The sequence below is a fragment of the Conger conger genome, chromosome 2 (genome assembly GCF_963514075.1).
Source record: "Conger conger chromosome 2, fConCon1.1, whole genome shotgun sequence".
NCBI lineage: Eukaryota > Metazoa > Chordata > Actinopteri > Anguilliformes > Congridae > Conger > Conger conger.
Genome location: NC_083761.1, coordinates 82,903,374 through 82,930,382, shown reverse-complemented (window position 1 = coordinate 82,930,382; position 27,009 = coordinate 82,903,374). Strand labels below are relative to the sequence as shown.

Sequence of the window (27,009 nt, the reverse complement as noted above, 5' to 3'; positions counted from 1 at the left end):
TAACTGATATGCAAAACCAAAGCGAGGAAAGAAACTGTTTTTAGAATGATTAGGCTACTCGTAACAGCTTTTTGCTCCACCATCCTCAAATTCCGCGCGTGGATGTCGGATGACGTAGCCACTGTAACCGTCAGATGAAATCTCTGCTATTATTATATAATTCTTTGATCGAATCGCACAGTGTGACCGCAATGGAGGGCGTGATATTGTCGGGTCTACATCGCACAGTGTGAAATGTAACAATGGTAAAAGACCGATATCAAACAGTGTAGACCCAGCACAAAACCTGAACAGAAGCAAGCCAGATAAAAAAAAATCTCTCCGATAACGACTCCTCGGGGACACAGGGGTAACGTTATAGCAGTGCCAAAAAGGATATGAATTGCCACCCAACGACATGAGCATTTTGCGTAGCATGCTAACGGTTTACAGAGCAGGGTTTCACTAAAATAAGCAGGCCGGATTCATTGCGGTCACTGTAGCGAGGGCGTGTTTCAGTGCTACTCAAGCCCGACTTTTTCTGGTTAGTTAGACTGACCCAGGGATTCGCCCGTACTGGAGGAGGCTGCATTCCGACATTAAGAATTGAGACTTTGCATGTTTAATTGGGGAACGTTGGCGTGGTTTTTCTCGGCAGTTTGTCTGCAGAAGGGCTGCTTGTTCTTTCAGGGGAGGCTGGAGAAAGTGACGCGTGCTCCCTCCTGGTTCCTCCCCACAGGAGCGTCCGTGGGCCAGGCCGGGCCCAGCAGCAGCCAGTTCACCATGGGCGGCCCCCCTATCTCCATGGCCTCCCCGATGGCCATACCTAGCAACACCATGCACTACGGGAGCTAAGACCTCTCACCTCTCACCCCCCCCCCCCCCCCGCCCCTCAACTGACAACAGCCAGAACAAAACCAAAACCGACTACCCCCGCCCCCCCGCCCCTTGTCGTCAAGACCCTCCCTGTCACGTGTTCTCGTCTTTTTCGTCCTCCGATCGCCCTTGCTGTTTCAGTCCTTCATCCTTCACTCGTTTGCCTTCCCCCCCCTTTTTTCCCGCCATGCTCAGGCCAGCCACAAGGTGGCAGCACTTCTCCGCTGACGGATTCGTACCGAAGAGACGGCCACACGTGAAGCAAACGGATGCACGCGCACAGACAGACATGCACACTCACACGCGCACGCACACACACACATACACACACATGCACACTCTCTCACACACGCACACACACACACACACACATACACGCACGCACACACACATACACGCGCACGCATACACACACACACACGCATGCACACACACAACACTGTACTCTGCTCTCACAGAATGCTGCTGTGCTGTGATTGAAATGAGTAATGCACGCACACACACACAAAATGCTGTACTCTGCTCTCACCGAACGCTGCTGTGCTATCACTGAAATAAGTCAAACACAGACACACACTCCCTTTCTCACACACACACACACACACACACACACAAACACGCCAGGCATGAAACAAAAAGCTGAACTTGTCAGGACTGCACTCCCGGCTGTTCGGGATGAGCTGTGGAATATCTCCGGCTCTTCCTCGGACACCCAGGGCGGCCTGGTCAACCACGGATCCTCCTCCGCCATGAACTTTGACCCCTGACGTGATCACCGCGGTGACCCTGACCCGTCATCGCGCTCCGCCCCAGGGACTTCTGACTTGAGAACGACCGAGTGACTCTTGAATAGTACCTCTTCTGTACCTAGTGTTGATATCTCCATGCCAAGTTTACCGCTAGCTTAGCAAAGACAAGCGAGACTCCTGTCTAAAAATGCACCTCTCAACCTGCCTGTAGGATCCAGTCCTTTTATAATCAAACTGGGCCCCCACCCCACCAAGCCCCCCCCCCCCCCTGCTGGGCCTCGGCCAATGAGGGTGTGGGAATCGCGCTGCTTTTCGTAGACGTCAAAGGGAGGAGGGAGCAGAAGAGCTGGGACTTCAGGACTGGGGTCTGCTCTGGAGCAGGTGTACTGCTGGATCAACAGTTTTACACCCCTGTCTTCTTCCCCCCCCCCCCCCCCCCTGAATCCCCCTTACACCTCTGAGACTGAAACTGGTCTGGAGCTGCTGGTGCCCCCCGCCCAAAAAAAAACCCCCAAAAGATTCCACTGAATCTGCCCGGCATCCTCACCACACAGGCACTGTTGTCGCCCCGAGTTACGGACAAAAGGACAAACCAGCAAAACCGTACGTTGCTTCCAGTCCATAGGTATGAAGACTTTGTTCAATTCCGGTTTCGCGACTTTTAAAGACAAAGTGAGATGTCTCTGCTAGTTTGTAGACTTGACTAATTTCTTTATTGTCTTTTTTTTTCTTTCACAAAAAAGATACACAAAAAACAAGCAAAAAAAAAAAAAGGAGCAAATTAAATGTTGGTGGAGAATTCCCTGAAATGTGGGCTCTTATTTCCAGACTTTCTGTGGAAAGTTTCCTTGGAATACAAATTCTGCTGTAAATAGTCTTTTGACCCCAGAACACATGCTGAGGTACTAGAACGGCTCAGTCGACACCACTGAATTTTGTCCACCAGGGCGGCAGTGTTGCGATCACAAGCTTCGACGGAGCAAAGTGAACTCGGTAAAAAGCCCGTGGTTTCCTCTTACAGTCACTGCTACAGCACTTTGGAATATCGGCCCAAGCGCAGGTAAGTGTTCGGCAGGTGTATATCGCTGTATCGTGCACTTTGCTAGCGTTGGGGGATGGGTCGCGGTTAATGGACCACCTCTAGTTGTCAGTTTAATTCCCGTCGCTAATGTTCTTAACGATATTAATGGCATTCGGCGCACCCCTAAAAACAGCACCCCCCCCCCCAAACTTCAAACCCACTGAAAGTAGGGATAAAGCCTAAAGCCGCCGAAGCGCGTTTGGTGGGGTGGAATTGGCCCCTAAGGGTTTGCTAACGAAATCCGAAGCCTACGTTTCTGGACCGACGCCGGGCCAGGGCCCAGCCGGGTTTCGTATGCGGACCTCCACAGATCTGCCAGAGGGGCCAGCGCTTAACACGACCTCTCCGCACGTCTCCCCCCCCAGGCTCGGAGCAGAGGCAGACCCGGGCTTCCCCCCGCCCACCCCAGGAGTGAGACTGCGTCCTGTCCCAGACCAGTTGACCTCAATTAACCTAGCGCGCTAACGCGTGCTGCTCCGGGCTGTCTGAATCCGTTCGAGGAGCTACTCCGCCTTCCAGGAAAGGCCATTCGGGCTGCAGTGGCCACTGGAGCGTTGATTTCAGTGATCGCTGCCCGAACGACTGCCTCTCCCAGTGCTGTGCGACCCTGGACTTGAGCTTTGCCCGCATCGCAAACGAAACCCGTTTCAACAAACTCTGACTTCAACGAAACAACTTTGCGCAACCTTTCGGTCTAACAGAAATGTCGCTATACATAATTGAGGGAGAAAAATAAATATATGGATAAGTGTTGTTTTGTGACAGTGCTGGTGGGTTGCCGGAGGTTTCTGAACACTGCCTGCCCAGCATATGCTTTTGGTTTTGACCCAAGCGGCTTTCTTGGTACGTATGGAGGAAAAGAACCACATCCCAAGACTGCTGCTTAAAGGGAAAAAAAAATGTTTTTGTCATAAAACCTTCCAAAAAGAAAACATTTTCTAACCTGATACCGAGAGCCTTCGGGGCCAACGGAATGTTTTCGTGTTCCTTGTGTTCTCGCTCAGAATTTTGGCAGATATTTTGCATTGGGCTGACCGCGTGACTTCAATGCTTCTTAGCGTTCATCCGCAGAAAGCTCATTCTGCAAAAACAACACTCCCCGTGTCACAGTGAAAGAAAAACAAACAGCCACAAGTGTCGCATCATCCTTATTTTTTGTTTTTATTTTAACGTATGTACGCCACTGAGATCCTGTCACAGAGCAGGTCCAGATAACCCACCCAGGCTGCCGTAGAAGGCAGAGCCACGAACATCTGGTCCTTCTGTATTTTTTTTTCCCCCTCCACTTTCAGAATTGACCAGCATGTTCAGTCACACTTATGAAAATGAAGCCTATAGCCTAGTCGCCAAGGTACATGACTGGGACCCGGAAGGTCGGTGGTTTAAGCCCCAGTGTAGCCACGATAAGATCCGCACAGCCGTTTGGGGTCCTTGGGCAAGGCCCTTAACCCCGCATTGCTCCAGGGGGTGGGGTGGGGGGGAGGATTGTCCCCCGTGTAGTCTAATCACTTTGGATAAAAGCGTCAGCTAAATAACATTATTTGTTCAATAATTAAGTTCTCTCTGCTGTGCTGTCCGTCTCCCAGCGTGCTCCTCCGGTGTCCTCCCCGGCCGTCGTTCAGGGGCCCCAGGCTGAGAGGGGGGTGGGCATCGGGGCTGTGTGGTTGGACGAAGGGGGTGTCCCAGTGGGAGCCACGGTGTGCTCAGATGTCTGGAAGAAGAAGAGCTGAGAGACGGAGATCACGAGTAAACATGATTGTCCAGGTATATATATAAATTAAAAAAAACTTCAACACCCTCTGGATTGCGAGCAGTAAGCCAGCCAGGCGGCCCGCAGCTAAGATCTAGAGCAGGGCTGCCCAACCCTGGTCCTGGAGATCTACCGTCCTGTAGGCTTTCATTTTAACCCAAATTTGGCACAGCCGATTCTACTTATGAGCAGCTCAAATGAGATCTCTTGCCGTTGAATGAGGTGTGCTCTGTTAGGGTTGGAGTGAAAACCAACAGGATGGTAGATCTCCAGGAACAGGGTTGGGCAGCACTGGCCTGGAGGACTGCAGTGGCTTGTTTGACCAGAGGTGTCACTGTTGAGCCATGAGACAGGGTTCGCCAGAGACTTTTGGTGATACTGGGGCTGGTTCAGCCTCCCCCCCCTGAGTTTTATGCCTCCTTTTTGTTACTCTCCAGTAGTTGAACAGGTTTTATTTATTATAATTTTTTTTTTTTTTTTTTTTTTTTAAGCTGTTGCCATGGTGGGCGGCACGGATGGTGCAGTGGGTAGACATGCAGGTTAGGCTGATTGGAGAGTCTAAATTGCCCGTTGGTATGAGTGTGTGAGTGAATGGTGTGTGTGCCCTGCGATGGACTGTCGACCTGTCCAAGGTGTATTCCTGCCTTTCGCCTAATGTATGCTGGGATAGGCTCCAGCCCCCCTGCGACCCTGTTCAGGATAAGCGGATTAAGATAATGGATGGATGGATGGATGTTGCCATGGTGAATTGTGCGTTGGGCCGCCAACCTCGCAGCCAATGGCCAGCAGAGCGTGCAGCAGGACGATGGTCGTCACGGTGATGGCGGCGGCCACCTTGGTGTCGTCGCGGACGACGGGCCAGAAGGTGATGACCAGCACCGAGCCAGATATTGCCATGGCAACCAAGATGGACACCCAGCGCAGCCATTGGAGGGGGAAGATCCACAGTACCTGGGGGGGGTCACATATTGCACACACTCAGATAAGACATCTGCATTTACTGCAGGACTGCTGTGAATGACCATGAGAGTGTGTCTGTATACATACGCTCACTGAGCACTTATTATGTGGACACGTACACTAGTTTGTTAATGCAAATATTTAATCAGCCAATCATGTGGCAGCAACTAAATGCATACAAGCATGCAGACATGGTCAAGAGGTTAAGATGTTTTACAGACCAAATGTCAGAATGGAGAAGAAATGTGATCCAAGCTGCTTGGGGAATGATTGTTGGTGCCAGACAGGGTGGTCAGGGTATGGTCACACACACTAGTCTCTCAAGTTTGCAGAGAATGGTGCAAAAAAACAAAAAACACCCAGTGACCCAGCAGCAGTTCAGTTAACTCGAGAGAGGTCAGAAGAGAAGGGCCAGACTGGTCAAAGCTGACAGGAAAGTGACAAGAATGCAAATAACCACACATTACAACAGCTGTATGCAGAAGCACCTCTGAATAAAAAAATGCAAGTGGATAGGCTACAGCAGCAGAAGTAAGTCTCGCGGAGTATGCGTGTATTCGTAATGCATGTAATGTAATGTGTGTGGGTGTTTAGTATGTGTGTTTGTAATGTGGGTGTGCGCATAGTGTACGACTAATGTGTGGGTGTGTAGTGCAACGTGTGTGTAAAGTATATGTTTGGGTGTGTAGTGTATGTCTGGGGGTTTGAAATGTGTGTGTGTGTGTGTGTATAGTGTATGCCTGTGTGTAATTTGTGTGGGTATATAGTGTGTGTGGGTGTGTAATGTGTGTATAATGTATGCCTGTGTGCGCGCGGGTGTGTGTGTGTATGTGTATTGTGTGTGTGTGGGGGCAGGCTCACCGAGGCAGGCACATAGATGAAGAGCGAGTAGCCGTACACACACACGGTCTCCAGGTAGGAGTAGCCTCGCACGTGCCTCCCTCCCTGCCGCCATTTCAGGAACCCCCACACGCACACGGGCACCAGCATCGCGTACAGGAACACTGACACGGCCGCTACAGACACTGACCGAGAGAGAGATCACGGCTACAGACACTAACAGGGAGAGAGGTCACTGCTACAGACACTGACCAAGAGAGAGATCACTGCTACAGACACTGACTGGAGAGAGATCACTGCTACAGACACTGACTGGAGAGCGAGAGATCACTGCTACAGACACTGACCAAGAGAGAGATCACTGCTACAGACACTGACTAGAGAGGGATCACTGCTACAGACACTGAAGAGAGAGAGAGAGAGAGGGATCACTGCTACAGACACTGACTGGAGAGAGAGAGATCACGGCTATGGACTCTTGACAGGAGAGAGTACAGTGCAGTCCATAAGTATTTGGACAGTGGTACAGCTTGAGTTCTTTTGGCTCTGGACTACAGCACATCGGAGTTGAATTGACAGAACAAATATGAAGTTAAAGTGCAGACTCATCAGACACAACTGAGAAGTCAACTTTACAATTACTTTTGGTCCCCTAAAATGTGACAGGAAATTGTTTCATTTTAAATCCAATCTGCTGGAGTACAAAGCCAAAAGAACAGAAATTGTACCACTGTCCAAATATGAACTGCATTGTATATCTTAAAGACATCGATGTGTATCACTCATGTTAAAGGCATAGTTTGGGGCTTTGAGATTTTAACTTTAGTGTATTATTTTGATTGACCCATACAGTGCTCGTGTGTAATGAAGGATATGAGATATTTTAATGAGATTCTGACAATCTGCTGGCTGTACAGTGGCTGGTATAGGGGCATTCAGGGGGTTTTGTGGTGTACCGCAAGAACATACAATTTAAGTAACGCTAAAGAGGCTTTCTCTCTCACACACACACACACACAAGTCACGGGTAGCTGCTGCTGCTGAGAGTGGATTTGCACATTTGGACAGGGGCATTGAGAATGCAAAATGGCGGTTTAGAAAGATCCGACGGTACAGGGCTTGACAACTCAATCTCCCAGAAGCCACTGCTGCCTCTGGTTAAACACAACAGGAGCGAGAGCGGCGCCCTCTGCCTCACCAGCGTGGAACTGCGGCCTGTAGCGGAAGTTGGGGTCACCCCTCTGAGTCAGGAAGGTGGAGAGGTTTCCACCGATGGCCAGAGAGAACACCAGTGTCACGCAGATCCAGAGGGGGCCTGGGGGGGGTACGTTTAATATATGCCAAATTTATAGCACTTATACTAATTCAATATAATAAATGCAGCTTCAGTTAAAAACATTTTTTTTTTTTTACTGTTTATGTACGTCATACCATACAAATCAGGGTTGCTATGGAGATGGTGCCTGACAAAGTTCCGTCCAGGTAAAGGTATGAGAGACCCTCTGATGCGGTCCAAGACCTGCAGACATAAACAGTGTAACCAGTTGGAACCCTGGAATGTTCATTCTCGCGTGTGGGTGTGTGGGTAGGTGGGGGGGTGTGGGGGGGGGGGGGGGGGGTGTGTGTGTGTGTGTGCACATACCTGCACTGTATCCACATCGAAGAAAGCCTGATAGTACTCAAAGGTCCACAAGTTGCCAGGTTCATTCTCTCCTCCCAGGAGCTGGTACAGATGCATACATTCAGACCACAAATTATTCAAGACAGAAAATCATTTGACGACTATATCCTTCACTGTACGTAAGGAAACCTCCATTGATCCCTGGTGGTCTTTTCTTGATATTTCCAGTTTCTGTAAATCATTTTAATGACAGTGTCTCTCTAAAAACAATCCATAGAAATTCAATTTTGGCTGGCAGCAGTACCTCTTTTGGATAAACACCACGCTGAATGCAAATTCAGACCAAATATTATGCACAAATAGATAATTTGTTAAGAGCAGGGTTTGTGACCTTTGACTCCTCCTCCTGGCCGTCCTCGTCCTCTGATTGGTCAAGTACGAACGCCACGCCCCTGTCCTCCGCGCGTCCGGCATCACACCCGGAAGCGCTGAAATCCGGGGCGTCGAGGGGAACGATCAGCAGGTCTGCGTCGGAAACCTGGAAATCTGCAGGAGACGAAGAGGGAGCAGGAGAAAAGTAGAGAGGGCATATTTGAGAGGGATGGAGGGGGGAGAGAGGGAGGGAGGAGATGAAATGAAGTGATTTGGTGGGAAGTGAAACAATATGAGGGTGAAAATGGGCGCTGAATGATGGACACAGTGGGCCAAATTAATCCATTAAGTACATTTAGTGTCGTGTCTCGGAAACGACAGAGTCCAAATCTCCAATGTGTCGAAAAACATCTTCACGAGGGAAAAGACAACACGGCAGCAAGCTCTTCAGGAAAATCAGACTTTATTTAGCACAAGTGCATAAAGCCGGACCAGTTTTTTTTATAAACATGGACCTGGACTGTCATTTTTACACCCATTTTATACACAGTTAAGATTCTGAGGAATCTTAGGAGTCTGATTTTGACTTGTGATTGTTCATCATGCTTTTAGGAGGGAGATCTTTTGTTCTGTGAACACTTACACAACTATTGAGGGTGTCCATACAATACAGCTGGTAATATACTGATGGAAAAGTATTTGTAAAAAAAAAAAACAGCCGTTAAACACACCTTGGAACTCGGGATCCTCTTGAGTCGTCATATCCCACAAGGCCGCACCCTAAAGACAAATTTGCAGCCGTAAACGATCTTAATAATAGACAGGTGGTGGGTAGGAGCAGCATTTCATGAAATGTGAATGTGCTCTGGCTATGAGACTACATGACATAAGCTGATTGATTAGCAATGACGATAAATTCACACGGCAGATTTCTATATGCGTAGCCCAAGTCTAAATAGCCGAAGTTATCCTACTTGGAAAAACGTGACCCTGCGGTAGAAGTTTGGTATACAGTCCGCGTGGTTATCAGCGAAACCAAAACAGCCGTATAACGTACACATTGCTATTTTAGTATGCGACCTGCTCTCGAAACAGAGATACCCTCAGGTTTCATTAAATATTATTAACCGTGAACATTTAAAGACTAGCCTGCTGTTCCGTTTTTCCGCGGTAACATTTTTTCCCCCTCACCTTTCGCCGTGTAATTGGTTGTAATTGCGCGGCTGAACTCAGTCCTGTGTGTTCACAAGAGACAGATGTACAGACACCTCCCCGTCTGTTGGGCTTCCCCTCAGAGCGTAGGTAATTATAATAAACTGAAAATTCAAATTTCCCGGACACGAATAACGGGATCCGCCAGTGTTAACGTCCTACTACGTACATTGGCAAATTAAATGGCTTTGTCTCGTTCCTATCGCTTCGGCTGCTTTACTGAAGGTAATAAACACGCTTTTATAGCATGCGGCTAATGGGGGAAACGGCCTGGAACATCCTAAAGGGGTTTAGTGGAAATATGTGGGGAATCAGTGTAGTCTGCTGCTCGTTCGTCATCTTTAATGCAAGACAAAGTTTTGTTTGTCTTTTCTGACGGCATTCATGTGATGAAGTGACTCAATCTATTTGTATGTCTATGGCGTTTTGCTCTTCAGGGCCCATCTAGCTTGAACCACCAACCCTCTGGGTACCAGTCGTTTTACCTTAGCCACTAGGCTACAGACTGCCCACATTAAGGTTTGAAATAAAAAATAAAAGAGGCATAAAGGTTAAGAACAGCGAGCAGTCCGCTTGAAAAGAACCTTTTATTTATTTATTTTATTTTTATTTTTATTTAGCAAGGAGGTCCTGGGTTTGAATCCCGGTCGGCCGGGGCCTCTCTGTGTGGAGTTTGCATGTTCTTCCCGTGTCTGTGTGGGTTTCCTCCGGGTACTCCGGTTTGCTCCCACAGTGCAAAGACATGCAGGCTAGGCTGATTGGAGAGTCTAAATTGCCCGTAGGTATGAGTGTGTGAGTGAATGGTGTGTGTGCCTTGCGATGGACTGGCGACCTGTCCAGGGTGTATTCCTGCCTTTTGCCCAATGTATGCTGGGATAGGCTCCAGCCCCCCTGCGACCCTGTTCAGGATAAGTGGGTTAGGATAATGAATGAATGAATTATTATTTTTATCAACACCTGTGTTTTCCCGGGGGGGGGGGTCCCTGTTCCATTACAGACAGAGAGGAGGAGGAGAGGAGGTGCTGGGTGGTTAAAGCATACAGCGTCTCTTTAACTTGGGGCCCAGAATTCAAATCAAGTTTTGAACACATTGGCAAGTTCAGCAATTGCTGATAAAATAAAATAACACAGCATTTAATTGTGAATCAAAGTGAAGGAAATGCTGCCATTATTATTATTAGTAGTAGTAGTATTGTTAGTAGAAACTAAGTTTCCAATCTTATTCAATAAGGCTAGTGTGGGTGCAGGGTTTTTTTGCTGCTGATTCAACTAATTAACTAGACTTGATCAATCAATCAAGACTTTGATAAGTAGAATCAGGCTTGTTTGTGCTGGGCTAAAAACAAAAGCCTTCACCCACGCTGCTCTTGACTGAACGAGATGCACCCCTGACCTAATGATCCTTCCCGCAGTTGACACTGATCTCAGATCTCCTCCCCAATTTCACCATAAAGCAGGCCGAACTACTGGTGAGGAGGTTTTTACATTTCAGCAAATGAGCTTATTGTGGGGAGACCGAAAGCAATTTAAACAATCTGCTGTCCTCGTGCTAATTGTTAACAGCGTTTGAAATCACTCAGTTACTAATGAAGCAAATAACTGAATTTCTTACCCCCGCGTCCACTCTCCCATCCCCAGGAGCCTCCAATCTGCGCAGGACTGTTTTCTGTCACTCTGCTGTGGGTGCCGTTACTTACAGGAACATACAGGAGACATATTCAACGAATATCTGGTATTTCTTCTGTCTTTACTCTGATCTTTGTACATTTCCATGTCAATCGCTTCATGCTGGCATTTTTTTAACGACGATTTTGCTGGTAGATATTTATTTGTTTAGTATACTCTTGCTGTCCAGTGTCTTATTTTTGTATGTTTGTAATTTATTTTAAATTGGTCATTTTGTGCCCTGATTAAGGGGACGTGCGTGTGCTCTTTGAGTAGGAATACGAATGGGTAAAAACTTGTGCAGGTTGACGGGAGAGAGAGACTAAAGTAAAATAATCTGATGGGAGTCGGTCAAACTGGGGCGGGGCCCACTTCAAACTGCCTGTGTTACAAAGGTTTTGCATACAGTGCGAGTTCTCACAGAGTAAGCCTGATGCTGATTCCTTGCCGTAGACCAGTGTTTCTCCATCCTGTAACTGGAGTCTGTGTGATTGTTTGAATTTCAGTAAGAAATTAGTTTACTCATTTCTATCTCATAGTTATAGCGGTGGTCCTCACTCCCGTTCCTGGAGAGCCGCAGGGCGTATTGTGTTTTTCCCCTTAATATCAGCAACCTAATTCAGACCCAAGAAACCAGGTGAGGTGAGTTAACTGGATAATTAACTGCTTTAATTGATCAAAGATGTGCTCAGTACATTACATTACATTATTGGCATTTGGCAGACGCTCTTATCCAGAGCGACGTACAACAAAGTGCATACCCATAACCAGGGATAAGTTCGCTGAAAGACCCTAGAGGGAAGTACAATTTCAACTGCTACCTGTAGAACAAAGATAAGGACAAGGGCCATTTTTTTTTTTTTTTTTTTTTTTGAACAAACAAAAAAACAAACAGAGCAAAAGTGACCAAAGTTAACTATCCAAACACTGCTTACCTAGCCAACTAAAAATACCGATACACAAAGCAAGTCACAGAGACAACAATTAAGGTTCACAGGGAGGTAGGGAGGGATGGGGAGAGGTGCTGCTTGAAGAGGTGCGTCTTCAGCTTGCGCTTGAAGGTGGGGAGAGATTCTATAGTTCTGACCTCAACGGGGAGTTCGTTCCACCACCGTGGAGCCAGAACAGACAGTAGTCGTGAGCGTGAGGTGGAGGTTCTGAGAGGGGGAGGTGCCAAGCGGCCTGTGGAGGCTGAACGAAGAGGTCTGGCAGGGGTGTAGGGTCTGATGATTTTTTGTAGATAAGCTGGGGAAGACCCTTTAACTGCTTGGAAGGCTAGCACCAATGTTTTGAATTTGATGCGAGCCATGACAGGCAGCCAGTGGAGGGCAGTAAGCAGGGGGGTGACGTGTGAGTATTTGGGAAACAAAAAAACAAAAAAAACAGCACGCCCTGTGGCTTTCCAGGACCGGAAGTGAGGACCACTGAACTGGGTGGTTTTGATTGACCAACTGTAAATATTGTCCTTGTGCTCCAGCTAGAGCAGCGATGGCCCACCTCCAGAGGCCCAGGCCCCGGGAGCGACAGCGGCAGCCCCTCACCCAGGGCAAGTTTCATTTCGAACAGGAAGCTGATTGGCAGACCACGCCGCTCATCTACACTTCTCTTCACTCTCTCACTCTCTCACTCTCACTCTCTCACTCACTCTCTCACTCTCTCACTCTCTCACTCTCTCACTCTCTCACTCACTCACTCACTCTCTCTCACTCTCTCTCTCACTCACTCTCTCTCTCACTCTCTCTCACTCTCTCACTCACTCTCTCACTCTCTCACTCTCTCACTCTCTCACTCTCTCACTCTCTCACTCTCTCACTCTCTCACTCACTCTCACTCACTCTCTCTCTCTCTCTCTCTCTCTCTCTCTCTCTCTCCGACTCACACTCGGGCTGTTTAGTTTCAAACCAATCTTTGAATGTTCATTCTAAGCACTGTGTCAAACATGCTGGACAATGATCTGCCAAGGATCAGAATTGTGCACTGTTAACTCTTGTCTTGTTATATATATATAAAAGACTGTATACAGACCTGAAATAACATCTTTGTTCCATGAAAAACAGCTTTCATGCAACATGGTCATTCATAAGTGACACAGACATTAAATGTATTTGTTCTTCATTTTTTCAAATCTTACTCCGTGTGTGAGTCCCATCAGCCCCACCCCTTGGTGAACCTTGATGAATAGAATAATTTCATGGGCCAGTTTCAAAGACATAGATCAAGTTTAATCCTGGACTAAATTGTGTTGTGTATGGAGAATCATTAAAAATTGAACTTAGTCCTAGACTAGGCTTAATCTGTGTGTGCGTGAAACTGGCCCTAGATCTCTCTGGGGAAACTGAAGGCAACTCCGTTCTGCAGTGGTCTCCAACCCTGGTCCTGGAGAGCTACAGGGTCTGCTGGTTTCGTTGTTACTCTGTACTTAACTGTAATCAACTGCTCTAATTGATTAATTAACTCACCTCACCTGGTGAGCTGGGGCTCAACTGGGTGCTGATTTACATTATTACATTACATTATTGGCACTTGGCAGACGCTCTTATCCAGAGCGACGTACAGTTGATTAGACTAAGCAGGAGACAATCCTCCCCTGGAGCAATGCAAGGTTAAGGGCCTTGCTCAAGGGCCCCAACGGCTGTGCGGATCTTATTGTGGCTACAGCGGGGATCAAACCAACGACCTTGCGGGTCCCAGTCATTTACCTTAACCACTACGCTACAGGCCGCCCCACTTAAGGTGAAAACGAAACAAAGCGGTACAGTGGCACGTGTCCATTCCCGCACTCACGCCGGTCTAACTGTGGCCCCCTCCCTCCCTCCCTCCCCACACAGAGGCCCAGCGCACCTTCACCGTGTCCCCCCAGCCCTGCCCCGCCCCCAGCCCTGCCCGCAGCGCCCCCTCCTGGACGAGCCGAAAAGTCACGCGGGGGAGGGGAGGCTCTCTCAGGGTACAGTCACCGTACGGCGAATTAACCACACACGCGGCGGCCTCCGATTCAGTCCCTAACTCCCGCCTGCAGGGGGAGACGGAGAGCAGAGAGGAGCACTGGCTGATTGGCTGCCTGGATAGCTGACTCCCTCTGAGGCAAATGCGTTTAGTTATTTAGCTGACACTTTTATCCAAAGCAACTTGCAGTTCATTGGTCTAAGCAGGGACCAATCACCCCCCCCCCCGGAGCGATGTGGGGTTAAGGGCCTTGCTCAAGGGCCCAACAGCTGTGCGGATCTTACTGTGGCTACACTGGGGCTTGAACCACAAACCTTCCAGGTCCCAGTCAAGCACCTTAGCCACTAGCCACTAGGCTACATGCTGCCCCCTAGGCCTTTAGGCCTTTTTTTTGTTCCTCACAGGTGGTTTGTTGAGATTTAGTGCTCGCTGAACTCCCTAAATGATGTTCGTAAGAAACAAAATGCACATTTTAAAAGTTTAGAATTTAGAATTTTAGGCCCTCTAGTCTTTTCATGAAATAGCTGTGGGAACAATCCCAAAATCACACGAAAGGGAGAGCGAGGGTGACGATGTCCTTCCATGGTGTTATGCTCCTTGTGTGTTTTTATGGGAAGCCATACGGCTGGGTGTGGTAGCATTCCACAGCTTCTCGTGCATATCAAAATCAAATTAATATTACTTGGAGCAAAACGTTTGTCATGGTGCACTTTACAGCATACCCCAGTGGAAATGCATAGGACAGAGTAGTCAGAATAGTCTTGTATTGAGACTTAATCTTATTTCTTTGCTTAATAAGGTGTATGTGCAGTGAGGTAAGACTCTGAACCCTCCTCTCTCAGGACCAGCTGGCTGACAGCGAGCAGCACATCGGCAGACTGCAAGACAACCTGAGACACGAGCGAGAGAAGGTGTGTGTGTGTGTGTGTGTGTGTGTGTGTGTGTGTGTGTGTGTGTGTGTGTGTGTGTGTGACTGTATCGCTCTGTGTGTGTATGCCTGTGTGTGTGTGTGTGTGTGTCTGACTATTGCTCTGTGTGTATGCCTGCCTCTGTCTCAATCTGTGTGTGTGTGTGTGTGTGTGTGTGTGTGTGTGTCACTGTATCGCTCTGTGTGTGTATGCCTGTGTGTGTGTGTGTGTGTCACTGTCACTGTATCGCTCTGTGTGTGTGTGTGTGTGTGTGTGTGTGTGTGTGTGTGTGTGTGTGTGTGTGTGTGTAAGAGACAGTATATGCATAATGAGTAATGATGGTAGTAGTGGGGCTAATGGAGTTGGGATGAAGATTGAAGATGAAGATTCAGCGTGCGTGTGTGCGTGTCCCTCCCTCCCCCTCCAGGCCCAGCGGCTGCAGACACGCTGCACCCAGCAGGCTGTGGACCTGCGACGCTCTGAGCAACAGAGCAACAGACTGAAGGAGAGGCTCGCAAAGCTGGCCGACGGACACAGGGGCAGGAGACCCTGTAAGACACCTCTCTGACCAGCAGGGGGAAACACTGAGACTCACACTAAACCAGCAGGACACTAAGACTCTAAACCAGCAAGGGGAGACACTGAGACTCATTCCTAACCAGCAGGGGGAGGCACTGAGACTCACTCTAAACCAGCAAGGGGAGACACTAAGACTCACTCTAAACCAGCAGGACACTAAGACTCTAAACCAGCAAGGGGAGACACTGAGATTCACACTAAACCAGCAGGGGGAGACACTGAGACTCACTCTAAACCAGCAGGACACTAAGACTCTAAACCAGCAAGGGGAGACACTAAGACTCATTCCTAACCAGCAGGGGGAGGCACTGAGACTCACTCTAAACCAGCAAGGGGAGACACTAAGACTCACTCTAAACCAGCAGGGGGAGACACTGAGACTCTGAACAAGCAGGACACCGAGACCCTAAACCAGCAGGGGGACAAACTGATACTCTAACCATCAGAGACACTGATACTCACTCTAAACCAGCAGGGGGAGGCACTGAGACTCCACTCTAAGTTAGCTGGATAGATCTCTGCTTAGTGTAGCCCTGAACAGATTTGGGAGGGTTTTACTCTGTTATCCAGCTCAGCCAGTGATCCTGCTTTCTTCGAGGTTTCAGCAGGGAGCATTTCACTTTAAAGGCTCAATAGGTCATTTCGGACTTCTAAAAGTCTTTCATTGGCTAAAGAGCAAGGCCCTTAACCCTGCATTGCTCCGGGGGAGGATTGTCTCCTGCTTAGTCTAGTCAACTGTACGCTGCTCTGGATAAGAGCGTCTGCCAAATGCCAATAATGTACTGTAATGTAATATTGTTCTCAAGGCCTTAATTGGCTGCTGATTGAAAGGAAACCACAAACACTTGTTGACACTGCAGCCCTCCAGGACTGGAGTTTGACACCCCTGGTCTAACTTAAAAACCAAGTCACAGCTCCAACCCTGTGACCCTCTGTCATTTACAGCGATCGACATTTTGAACGCCCTCGCCAGCGCCCCTGGGAAGGAAACGCCCTCCGGGATGAGATCCCTCGGAAGGTATGACATCACTGGGGGGTGGGGAATTCATGGCTGTCCAGACTAGCTCACTTTGTGCCTGCGGCAGGATGGATTATTGAACTGGTGCAGTTTGTAATTGGAGTTGGGGATAAATGAGTCGTGCGTGTGTGCGCGTGTGTGTGCGCGTGTGTGCGCGCGCGTATGTGCGTGTCCGAGTCCGACCATTATTACTGTATATGGTATATGTCACTGTATATGGCGAAGATGTTTCCTCTACCCATAATGTTTCTTCCTGGAGCGATTCAGAAGATTGTTCTGCTAGATCCCACTAGTATCCTTTCCGCTACTCAAGTGAAAGACATCAGAATGCAACAGATATGTTTGGGCCTTATAATGTATGTAGTAAAACATTTTGTTGAGTGTGAGTGTGAGTGTGAGTGTGAGTGTGAGTGTGAGTGTGAGTGTGAGTGTGAGTGTGAGTGTGAGTGTGAGTGTGAGTGTGAGCACCTTTAAAGTGTTTACGGCCGTTTTCTTGGCGCAGTGACTGCAGATTAATGTCTGTGATGTGTGGGTGCTCTGGCCTCTCGGTCCGACTCCTCAGTCAGCCTGCACAGATGAACTACAGATCAGCGCCTCTGCCTGGCCCCTGGGCTTTACTGATGAACCCTGCCTGCAGTCAAGTCAGTCAGTCAGCCAGCCAGCCAGTGCTCCTCTGCTCTCTGTCTCCCCCTACAGGCAGTCAGCCAGCCAGTGCTCCTCTCTTGCTCTGTCTCCTCCTACAGTCAGTCAGCCAGCCAGCGCTCCTCTCTGCTCTCTGTCTCCCCCTGCAGGCGGGAGGAGGAGGTGCTGCGGGTGATGCTGGAGAGGCGGGAGGCTGAGCTGAGGGAGGACGTGCAGCTGAGACAGTGCCTCACCACCCTGCTCTGCTCCCTGCGGGCTGACATGGAGCGGGTAATGCATACACGCACACACGCACACACGCACACGCACGCACACACACACACACACACACGCACACGCACACACACTCACTCACTCACTCACTCACTCACTCACTCACTCACTCACTCACTCACTCACTCACTCACACACACACACACACACACACACACACGCACACACATATACACACACATATGCACTCGCACACACACTCCACTCCACTCCACTCCACACACACACACACACACACACACACGCAAGAACGGCCGCATCTGTGCACATAACGCAAACACATGCGCGCACAAGAACATGCGTAGGCACATGTGAACACGTGGCGCAAGAACACGCATACAGGAATATCCGCACCTCCACTCTCCCTGCTCCTCAAATCATGGCCCTTGAGGGCTGAGAACTGCTGCTTTTCCACCGTCTCTTTACCTGGGAGTCAGGTGTGTTCACCCTCCCTTTACCTGGGAGTCAGGTGTGACGACAGTCTGACCAATCAGTCGAACTATATTTGTTCAGTTAGTTACCCAGGAGAAAAGAAAACCAGGGCTGGATTTGGATTTCAATTTCATGATACCTGCTGTAAGTCATCATTCTACTAATTAGTAACTCAACAAGATCTCTATCTGTAGAATGAGGTGTGCTTTGTTTGTGTTTGAGTGAAAACCAGCAGGTTGGTAGACCCCCAGGAGCAGGGTTGGGCTGTCCTGAGTTACAGGGAGCCCAGTGATTTAGTCTAGCCAGCCACCTGAGGCTTAATCAAAACAAAATGGAGGATGTTCTAGCTCAGTCTGATATCCCACAAGTCCAGTTTGTCATTCTTCACAGAATTACTATTCATTGCATTCCATGAACGGCATGTGGCAGACGCTCTTATCCAGAGTGACAAACAGTTGTTTAGACTAAGCAGGAGACAATCCTTCCCTGAAGCAATGCAGGCTTAAGGGCCTTGCTCAAGGGCCTAGCGACTGTGAGGATCTTATTGTGGCTACACCGGGGATTGAACCAACGACCTTGTGGGTCCCAGTGATGTACCTTAACCACTACGCTACAGGCCGCCCCCTATTCCGTAGACCTACTGGACGTTTTAACTAGTCCGTTACTGTTGATGGACGAGTTGAACACGGGTACTATATACGGCCGTGATCCACCGATTTATTTCAGACTCTGCAAGACTGTGTGGTGGCTGGCGGTCAAGGCCTCGACTGCAAGAGGCTCATCCAATCGGAGGCGGCGCTGGGTGACCATGTGACCGGGGGGGTTGTGCAAGGGTGGAGCAAGGTGCAGAAGAGGCTCGCGGACTTCATCTCCGACGGTAACCGAGCGCGCGGCCTGCGGCGGCCATCTTGGAGAGGGAGCCAATGGCTGTAGGGCACAGGTGTCAAACTCCAGTGCTGGAGGGCCGCAGGGTCTGCTGGTTTTCGGCTTCACTCTCAGCACCTGTGGTTCATTCAAGTCATTGATCGGCTAGCCTAATTGACAAGGCCTGAATTGACAGCCGATTGGCAAGCAGACCACAAAAACCTGCAGACACTACGGCCCCCTGGGAACTGAGTTTGACATCCCTGCCGTGGGGGCACTCAAAGGCCTTACCTGCTCTCTTCTTCGGTGTTCCTGTCAAGGCTTCTCCTCCGTCACCATGGGAACGGACCAGGACAAGCTGCTGGCTCAGCTGGAGACGGACCTGGAGCAGAGCGAGCAGCTGGTCAGGCTGCAGCAGCAGCTCCTGCAGGTGGTGCTGTTCCGCAGGCCTGCTGTGAAATCCGGCTCCGACCGGCTCGGAATTACCGGCTACCAACTGTTTCAAAACCTAGCTTGAGCTGTTTTTTTTTTTTTTTTTTTTTTTTTTTTTTTTCAGTAGGGAGTACAACTGTCAGTCTCGGTCTCACTATCTCGCTCTGCACACGGGTCGCTGTGTCAGACTCGTATCAGTTGTTAAACCATTGTCTCATTACCTTATGTTGCATTCATTTGGCAATTTTATTTAAAGCAACAGAACAAAGGTCCGATAAAGTTCCTATTCCCAAAAGGTATCAGAGTCTTGAACGTCAAGTCTAGTTCACACACACAATATGACCTTCTACATATTGTTATGTTCCCCTGTGCTTGTGACTGCCTCCTGCAAATTAGCAGATTAACTGATTGGCAATTAAATTATCTGCACCAGAGTTCACCTGAGACACAGAGACGCTTGGGAGGACACTTCCAATTCTTTTCTTTTTTTTCTACGTTCAATTTTTAAAGGTCATTTCGGACTTATAACAGTCAAGAAAGGAATCGCAGCAACAAACCCCCTCAAACCACAACACTATTTATCCCTCCCCCTTCTCTGTGAACGCACTGACTTTGAAACCTCCCCACGCCATTGGCCGGAGCAATTGGAACCAATTTTCAACCAATGAACTTGAATTATTGTATACAGTGTCGGTCTGTCAACTGCATATTTTGAAGCCCAAATTTAAGGACTATAACCACAGGCAGAGGGTGAGTCAACATGCCAGTAAACCTTTTTCAGTGATAGGAAGGGATTTACAATGGTCTTGGAACAATGTTTTAACACAAAAGGTACAAAAGGTAAGATTTTTAAGTGTTTAGAAGGGTTGAGTGCCATTCTTCCGAAATGTGTGTTTTGTATTTAGATTTTGAGATTTGGGTTTGGTGGTGGTTATAGTCCAATGTAGTTCCCCCCCATGAGATGTAGGAGAGGTTGGGCCGTAACCGTATGGTGAAGACCTACAGCATCAAGGCCAAGGAGTGCAGCTGAAAGGGGGTAACCCGCCTCTCTGTCCCCGTTCGTTCCCAGGACAACGTCGGAGCCCCTCTGCCGCCTTCCCTGGCGGACTCCTACTACCTTGAGGAGTGGGAGAGACTCCAGGCCAAGTGGGCGGAGTTTGAGAGCCAGAGGCGGAGCTTCCAGAGAGAGAGGCAAGCTTTCACAGAGGCTGCTATTCGACTGGGCCACGAGGTGTGTGCGCGTGCGAGAGTGTGTGTCAGTGTCCTCTGGGCATTTTCCCTTGTGTTGCTCGTCTCCCATTATGCACCAGACAGGTGTTGGTGTCTTGGATTCATTTCTGTCGGTGAAACCCCCGTGTGTGTGTGTGTGTGTGTGTGTGTGTGTGTGTGTGTGTGTGTGTGTGTGTGTGTGTGTGTGTGTGTGTGTGTGTGTGTGTGTGTGTGTGTGTGTGTGTGTGTGTGTGTGTGTGTGTGTGTGTGTGTGTGTGTGTGTATGTATCTGTAGCGGCATCAGTTTCAGCAGCAGAAGGCATTGCTCCTGAGACAGCAGTTCCTGTGTCACTCTCCTCTGTTGCCGCCAACACACGGCAGAAGAGACCGCAGCTCTCTGAGTGAGTCACATCTCACACACGCGCAGGCACGCACGTGCACACACGCCTCACATACCTTTCACACACACACACACTCACACACAGCCTTTTCCCTCAGTGGATAATGTACATGCATTTAAGTAATGGGCAATTTCCTAAGCTCTAATTCAGTTAAATATCAGAGCTTGATTGGGACTGAAGTTGTTATTTTAATTTAGTTTTTGAAAGAGAGATTGTCCTTCTTCCCCAAGCTTTGAGTCTCTGCCTCTGAGTCTTCTGTCAGTTACTGGTCCTGTAAAGCACTGGAACTGTCCTTGGATAGGCCCAGCCAGATCCAGATCGACATGACATGACAAGACATGGAGTTATTTAGCTGACACATTTAACTAAACCGACTTGACTAAGCAGGGGGCAATCCTCCCGGGAGCAATGTCGGATTAAGGGCCTTGCCCAAGGGCTGCACTGATCTTATTGTGGCTGCACTGCGGCTTGAACTGTCTAGTTCCCAGTCAAGCACCCTAGCTACTAGGCCACAGGTATTTGATGTATTAGGTGTGCTCATGGTGGAATACAACTGCTCAATCCCTTAATCAGTTGCATCCGTTGCATTTGCGATGGAGTGCCTCATACCTGGATTTGGCTGGGCGTAACCATGGAGAGGTTTGGGATCCACTGCCGTAAAGCATTCAGACTCTATCTCTGGATCCTGATTGGATGCCTGTCCTTGAGGACCTTCTGCTCCTTGTAGCTGAAGCGGACGAGCCCTGTAAACGACACGGATTACACGTCACTAAACTAATCGGTGGGACTTTTGTGCTCATCTCTTCCTTTGTAAAACTCAACAATAGATCCAGTTTAATTTACAAAATGTGAATGTTCTTTCTACATTCCTTCCTTCACTACCAATGCACCACCTTGCTGTCACCCATTGATTGGTGAACGGCAAGCATTCTGGGACTAGTCACGAGTAGCTGAAATAATTATCCGTCGCTGAAGTAGGATGGATCTCGTTTCCTTTGTTTATTACATAATTTGAGTGCTCCCTGTCACAAAGCAATATGAGGTGGCCTGTAGTGTTGTGGCTAAGGTGCTTGACTGGGACCTGGAAGGTTGTTTGGGTCAAGCCCCAGTGTAGCCACGATAAAATCTGCACAGCTGTTTGGGCCCTTGGCAAGGCCCTTAATCTCCCATTGCTCCAGGGGGGATTGGACCCTGTTTAGTCTAATCAACTGTGTCACTTTGGATAAAAGTGTCAGCTCTAACTAATGTCATATATAGTATCTGAGCACAGATTGTAAATCTGGAGGTCTGAGCCGTATTGTAACGGTACCTGTAACTGAGGAGGACTTTACATCGAGCCCTGCTTTCATCAGTCACCTCTGCTGCGCGCTAATAACTGCTCTGCATCATATTCATGGCTTTGCCCTTTGAAGATTTTCAAGCATATTCAAGAAAAAATATATATATTGCTATGAAAGACCAGGAGCCTTTGACTATCAAGGTGTGTGATTTCAAGGCGTTGATTCAAGGCTTGCATTGTCATTCAAGGGTTTCAACATTCTTCGGTTCCTTTTTATTATTTGTACACACTCGATTTTCAGTGTTTTTGTTTAGTTTTTTTCTCCTCCTGAATGAATGAATGAGTGAGTGAGTGCAGTCTCCTTATTCAGTGCCTGGTGATTTTCTACAATTATCCATTTTACCCAAATAAGGTCTCTGAACATCTCCCGTAAAATTTTGCTTGAGAAACGCTGCCGTAGCCATAAACAGAGAACAGTGTGTCTGCTGCTGCTGTTAGTTTAAAGCTCGGCCTGGTCACGGGTCAGCCAACACACACTTGGTGGAAAAATTTGATTTAGTAGTACAGCTTGTCAGGGCCAATTGTGTTGAACCCCCACCCCACCCCCCAACTCACTAAATGTATTAAACTGGGCTGTGGGTTACCTAGGATGGACAGAGTATTGCATATTTGCTCCGGCCCTGTCCTCTGTCATCAGATGGGGTGTCTTCACATTTGAACATGTGAAGTAAGAGTGGTTTCCTCTCACGGGAAAACTGCGCACACGTGGTGGCTCAGTGGAACAGCGGTGAGCACCACTGCTTCGCAAGAAGGCGGTTCTGCGTCCGTGAACTCCGATGTGAATGATATTAATGAGCGCTGTCCCATGGTCAAATGAATAAATTCAATCGAATTCAGTGTTCTCTGCCCAGTGGGGCAGCCTATAGCCTAGTGGCTAAGTTGCCTTTCCTGATTGGGACCCAGAAGTGTAGACCCCGGTGTAGCCACAATTAAGATCTGCGCAGCTGTGGTCCCTTCAGCAAGGCTCTCCTGAGGCGATTGGCCCCCGCTTAGTCTAATCGACTAAATGGGGCGGCCTGTAGCGTAGTGGCTAAGGTACATGCCTGGGACCCGCAAGGTCGGTGGTTCCATCCCCAGTGTAGCCACAGTAAGATCCGCACAGCCGTTGGGCCCTTGAGCAAAGCCCATAACCCTGCATTGCTCCAGGGGAAGATTGTCTCCTGCTCAGTCTAATCAACTAAGTCGCTTTGGATAAAAGCATCAGCCAAATGACATGTAATGTAATGTAATGTAAAATGACCAATGTAGTGTCCTCTGTCTGGCAGGTATTCCGGGGGCCGATCGCCTGACCCTCTCCAGCTGCCAGCCGGACTCCCCCTCGTCCCTGGAGTCGGGCATCACGCCCTGGGGGGGTCAGAGCGGGGCGCAGACCCCCAGCACCCCGGAGCTTTACTCCGCCCTGAGGATCCCCTTTTACCGCAGGTGTGTGTGCGTGCGTGTGCGTGTGCGTGAGCGAGAGCGCGTGCGAGAGTCCCTCCCCCGACCCATGGCTTCTGCACCCCTTAGGGTCCGGCCACACTGAGAACGATAACTATAATGATAACTATATACCGCGCAGAGTCTCACCCGCCCTGCGGGGAGCGCAGAGTCTCACCCGCCCTGCGGGGAGCGCAGAGTCTCACCCGCCCTGCGGGGAGCGCAGAGTCTCACCCGCCCTGCGGGGAGCGCAGAGTCTCACCCGCCCTGCGGGGAGCGCAGAGTCTCACCCGCCCTGCGGGGAGCGCAGAGTCTCACCCGCCCTGCGGGGAGCGCAGAGTCTCACCCGCCCTGCGGGGAGCGCAGAGTCTCACCCGCCCTGCGGGGAGCGCAGAGTCTCACCCGCCCTGCGGGGAGCGCAGAGTCTCACCCGCCCTGCGGGGAGCGCAGAGTCTCACCCGCCCTGCGGGGAGCGCAGAGTCTCACCCGCCCTGCGGGGAGCGCAGAGTCTCACCCGCCCTGCGGGGAGCGCAGAGTCTCACCCGCCCTGCGGGGAGCGCAGAGTCTCACCCGCCCTGCGGGGAGCGCAGAGTCTCACCCGCCCTGCGGGGAGCGCAGAGTCTCACCCGCCCTGCGGGGAGCGCAGAGTCTCACCCGCCCTGCGGGGAGCGCAGAGTCTCACCCGCCCTGCGGGGAGCGCAGAGTCTCACCCGCCCTGCGGGGAGCGCAGAGTCTCACCCGCCCTGCGGGGAGCGCAGAGTCTCTCATCTTTTGGGAGCCAGGTCTCTCCCCAATCATTGATTATTTGATTGACGTTTATATTTTTAACAGCAGTACTGGTCTGAGGGCAGATTGTGTTGCGATTTGTTTTTGTGTTAGTTAGTCTCAGTACCACCGCTAATTCATTAATATGAATGTTAAATAGTGTTGGACTCATGCTGCAACCTTGCCGAACTCCTCTTCTTTGGGTGAAGAACTGAAGGCAAAAAAAAGGCTCTTTTTATCCCACATTTGTTTCTTGAGTACATTGATTTTATTATCGTATACTTTACCCCCTACACCACTTTCTAAAAGTTTATAATATAATCCTTTGTGCCAAATAGAATCAAATGCTTTTTTGAAGTCAATAAATCATGCAAAAAAATTTACATTCTTGGTCTGGTTTACATGTGCATTGAGGGTGTAAATGTGGTCTGTAGTACAGTGTAGTACAGTGATTCAGGAGAAATCCAATTTGACCTTTGCTCAGGACATTGTGTTCATTAAGGAAGGTTAGGATTCGATTGTTTATAATGTTACTAAATAACTTCCCCCAGATTACTGCTCACACAAATGCCTCTGAAATTATTAGGGTCCAATTTCTCACCACTCTTGTATATTGGGGTAATAAACCCTTGGCTCCAGATGTCAGGAAAACCGCCAGAATGTAGGACAATGTTGAATAATTTGAGCACTGCTCTCTAGCTCAGGTGTGCTATTTTTAAGCATTTCACTTCTGATGCTGTCAGAGACACAAGGCTTTTTGGATTTCAGAGTTTTTGTTTTCTCAGCCAATTCTTCTTGGGTAATAGGGAAATCGAGTGGATTTTGATAGTCTTTTAATAGTGCATTCTAGTAGTTGCAGTTTGTTTGATCAGATCATAATTCAAATTTAGATCCCTGGGTAGGATTTCATTGTAAATGGGTTCAAAGTGTTTTTTTCCAGATTTCACCATTTTGAATAGTCAGGTCGAGTGGGTTTTGTTTTGTTCAAGTTATTCCACATTTCCCAGAACTGATTGTGTTTAATTGAGTCTTCAGATTGTAGAAGGGTTTCATTGGTGTGGTTTAGTTTTTTCTTCAGTTCTTCAGTTTCTTTCTTTAGTTTTTATATGTTTTCACAATTATAGAGTAATCTCTTTTGAAGTCTAAATTCTCAGGTTGGTGGTGCTTTAGGTTGGACATTTTGCGCAGTTCTCATTTTTTTGTTACTTTGTAGCAGGTCAGCCATAGTTGCTGCCGTTTAAAAAATATGGGTCAATTCCCTAACAGCCAGGTTGACTCCAGAGGAATTGTTTTCATAAGGTTTGTTTGTAAAGTTAGTACATTTTTTTTTTTTTGCACTCTCTCTTCTCTCTCTCTCTCTCTCCCCATCTCCTGCAGGATTTCAATGGACAGCCCGTCTCAGGGCGACGGTTGGGAGGGTAGAGCTGAACGGGTCCTGAACCCCGCCCCGGCCCTGGACTGGTCCTTTTAGCTCGTATTCTACCTGCTTTGTTTGTTTTGGTTTCTTTGAACCTATATTTTAAAGATTTTATATTTTTGGTAATAAAGAAATAAAAAGTGAACCTCACCCAAGGCACAATTGGTCTTACTTTGCATGGCAACGACTTTATCGCACTACTTTAATGTTTTCAGTGGTCGCGTTCTTTTGAGATGAGGATCGCCACAGTGGACATTATATCCTCAATTCCTTAATAATTAAATGGCTTTAAACTGCTGAAATTAATTTCAAAGGACACCATTTGAGACTGAATGTAAGTGTGATGGGAAGAGAGAAACACTGAAAACAGTAACTTCTCTTTTTATTTGGCATAGTACTTCTCTCATAGATACCGCTGAAATTAATTTAAAGAAGTAACATGGTGGTTGAATGTGACACTTGCCAGTTGTCTTCAGGCAACAATAAAACAAATGTGCAAAACGTTTTTATTATTTAGTCAAATGTATTTTAAAACTTTTCACAAGCTAACTTTGTATATCAACAATCGAGAGTCAAGGCAAGGACGCTGACTTATCCAATAATGTTTGCTAGCTAGCTAGCCAGGTTAAGATAAAAACACCAATATAACACCCTTTATGAACCCAAACTAGCTAGCTGACGTTATTGATAACGTCACCTTATGAAAGCAAAGTAGCTAGTTGGCTAGCTAAATGAATATAACCAGAAATCGACTAATAATCCTTAAAATAGTGTAATTTAAGTGAACCTAACATTTGTCAAATATTTGCATTGCCTTGCCTGATGGCCAGTGGCACAAAAACTATTGGTCACAAGTTATAGGGGAGGGATAAGGGGAGTGGTTATCCTGAGAACTTTCTCGTGTAATGTAAATAAATGACATGAGAATGCGTCTCATTTTTTTTGCTTTTATCCAAAGCGACTTAGTTGATTAGACTAAGCAGGGGATCGTAATGCTATTGTTGTATTCTCTTACTTTGGGCTCAGACAAAGAGAACTGCTCCAGCACGTTTGTGGCTTGTGGCTTGTATCATGTAGGGCCGTTTCTTCAGAAGCGTAGGTATGTGCCACAGCGAACCAGTGGCATCTCTGCTGATTATCTCTGAGGGTAAGGGAAGTTAGACTGCCATCGAGCTGCCCATAAACCGTTATCAGCAAGCGCACTCGAAAGCTGTTAAACGTTGCTGTTTCTTTTCTTTTTTTTTTCTTCTTTTTTTTCCTGACGCG

At 48.4% G+C, this 27,009-nt stretch overlaps 3 protein-coding genes across 7 annotated transcripts in view; 2 read left to right on the top strand and 1 right to left on the bottom strand.

The window, feature by feature from the left end:
* Positions 1 to 2,413, top strand: part of LOC133121374 (histone-arginine methyltransferase CARM1-like) — a 15,119-nt gene extending 12,706 nt beyond the window's left edge. The window contains exon 9 of the mRNA XM_061230571.1: positions 591 to 2,413. Coding sequence (XP_061086555.1) covers positions 591 to 834 — 244 coding nt within the window. The 3' untranslated portion in view covers positions 835 to 2,413. The remainder of the gene's footprint in view (positions 1 to 590) is intronic.
* A 1,409-nt stretch (positions 2,414 to 3,822) lies between these two features.
* LOC133118456 (protein YIPF2-like) overlaps positions 3,823 to 27,009 on the bottom strand; it is a 178,917-nt gene continuing 155,730 nt past the window's right edge. The window contains exons 1-10 of one of the 2 annotated variants that reach the window (XM_061228492.1): positions 11,527 to 11,677; positions 11,053 to 11,132; positions 8,960 to 9,008; positions 8,248 to 8,402; positions 7,878 to 7,958; positions 7,667 to 7,754; positions 7,434 to 7,550; positions 6,257 to 6,420; positions 5,204 to 5,386; positions 3,823 to 4,411 (exon numbers count right to left, since the gene is read on the bottom strand). In XM_061228492.1, the coding sequence (XP_061084476.1) occupies positions 4,304 to 4,411; positions 5,204 to 5,386; positions 6,257 to 6,420; positions 7,434 to 7,550; positions 7,667 to 7,754; positions 7,878 to 7,958; positions 8,248 to 8,402; positions 8,960 to 8,990 (927 nt within the window). In that variant the 5' untranslated portion in view covers positions 8,991 to 9,008; positions 11,053 to 11,132; positions 11,527 to 11,677 and the 3' untranslated portion in view covers positions 3,823 to 4,303. Of the gene's footprint in view, positions 4,412 to 5,203; positions 5,387 to 6,256; positions 6,421 to 7,433; positions 7,551 to 7,666; positions 7,755 to 7,877; positions 7,959 to 8,247; positions 8,403 to 8,959; positions 9,009 to 9,419; positions 9,477 to 11,052; positions 11,133 to 11,526; positions 11,678 to 27,009 lie in introns of those variants that run through there. The other variant, XM_061228485.1, reaches the window with a different exon arrangement.
* si:ch211-286b5.4 (afadin- and alpha-actinin-binding protein B) lies at positions 10,781 to 25,813 on the top strand. Of its 4 annotated transcripts, XM_061228460.1 has the most exons (15): positions 10,781 to 10,909; positions 11,079 to 11,172; positions 11,645 to 11,747; positions 12,583 to 12,651; positions 13,934 to 14,049; positions 14,891 to 14,959; positions 15,384 to 15,507; positions 16,481 to 16,553; positions 17,345 to 17,465; positions 18,627 to 18,777; positions 19,085 to 19,194; positions 20,266 to 20,427; positions 20,701 to 20,806; positions 23,411 to 23,567; positions 25,704 to 25,813. In XM_061228460.1, the coding sequence occupies exons 4-15, from the start codon at positions 12,594 to 12,596 to the stop codon at positions 25,795 to 25,797; spliced, it is 1,341 nt and encodes a 446-aa protein (XP_061084444.1). In that variant the 5' UTR covers positions 10,781 to 10,909; positions 11,079 to 11,172; positions 11,645 to 11,747; positions 12,583 to 12,593; the 3' UTR covers positions 25,798 to 25,813. The 4 variants fall into 4 exon arrangements, with proteins under 4 accessions (XP_061084444.1, XP_061084435.1, XP_061084458.1 ...); XM_061228451.1 differs by lacking the exon at positions 11,645 to 11,747; XM_061228474.1 differs by lacking the exons at positions 10,781 to 10,909; positions 11,645 to 11,747 and having other exon boundaries at positions 10,941 to 11,172; positions 20,710 to 20,806.

Coding starts and splice junctions, on each gene's coding strand:
- si:ch211-286b5.4 (XM_061228451.1), top strand. CDS start 12,594: ATGGCCCACCTCCAGAGGCCCAGGCCCCGGGAGCGACAGCGGCAGCCC. Junction 15,508..16,480: donor ACACAGGGGCAGGAGACCCT/GTAAGACACCTC, acceptor TGTCATTTACAG/CGATCGACATTTTGAACGCC. Junction 17,466..18,626: donor TGCGGGCTGACATGGAGCGG/GTAATGCATACA, acceptor GATTTATTTCAG/ACTCTGCAAGACTGTGTGGT.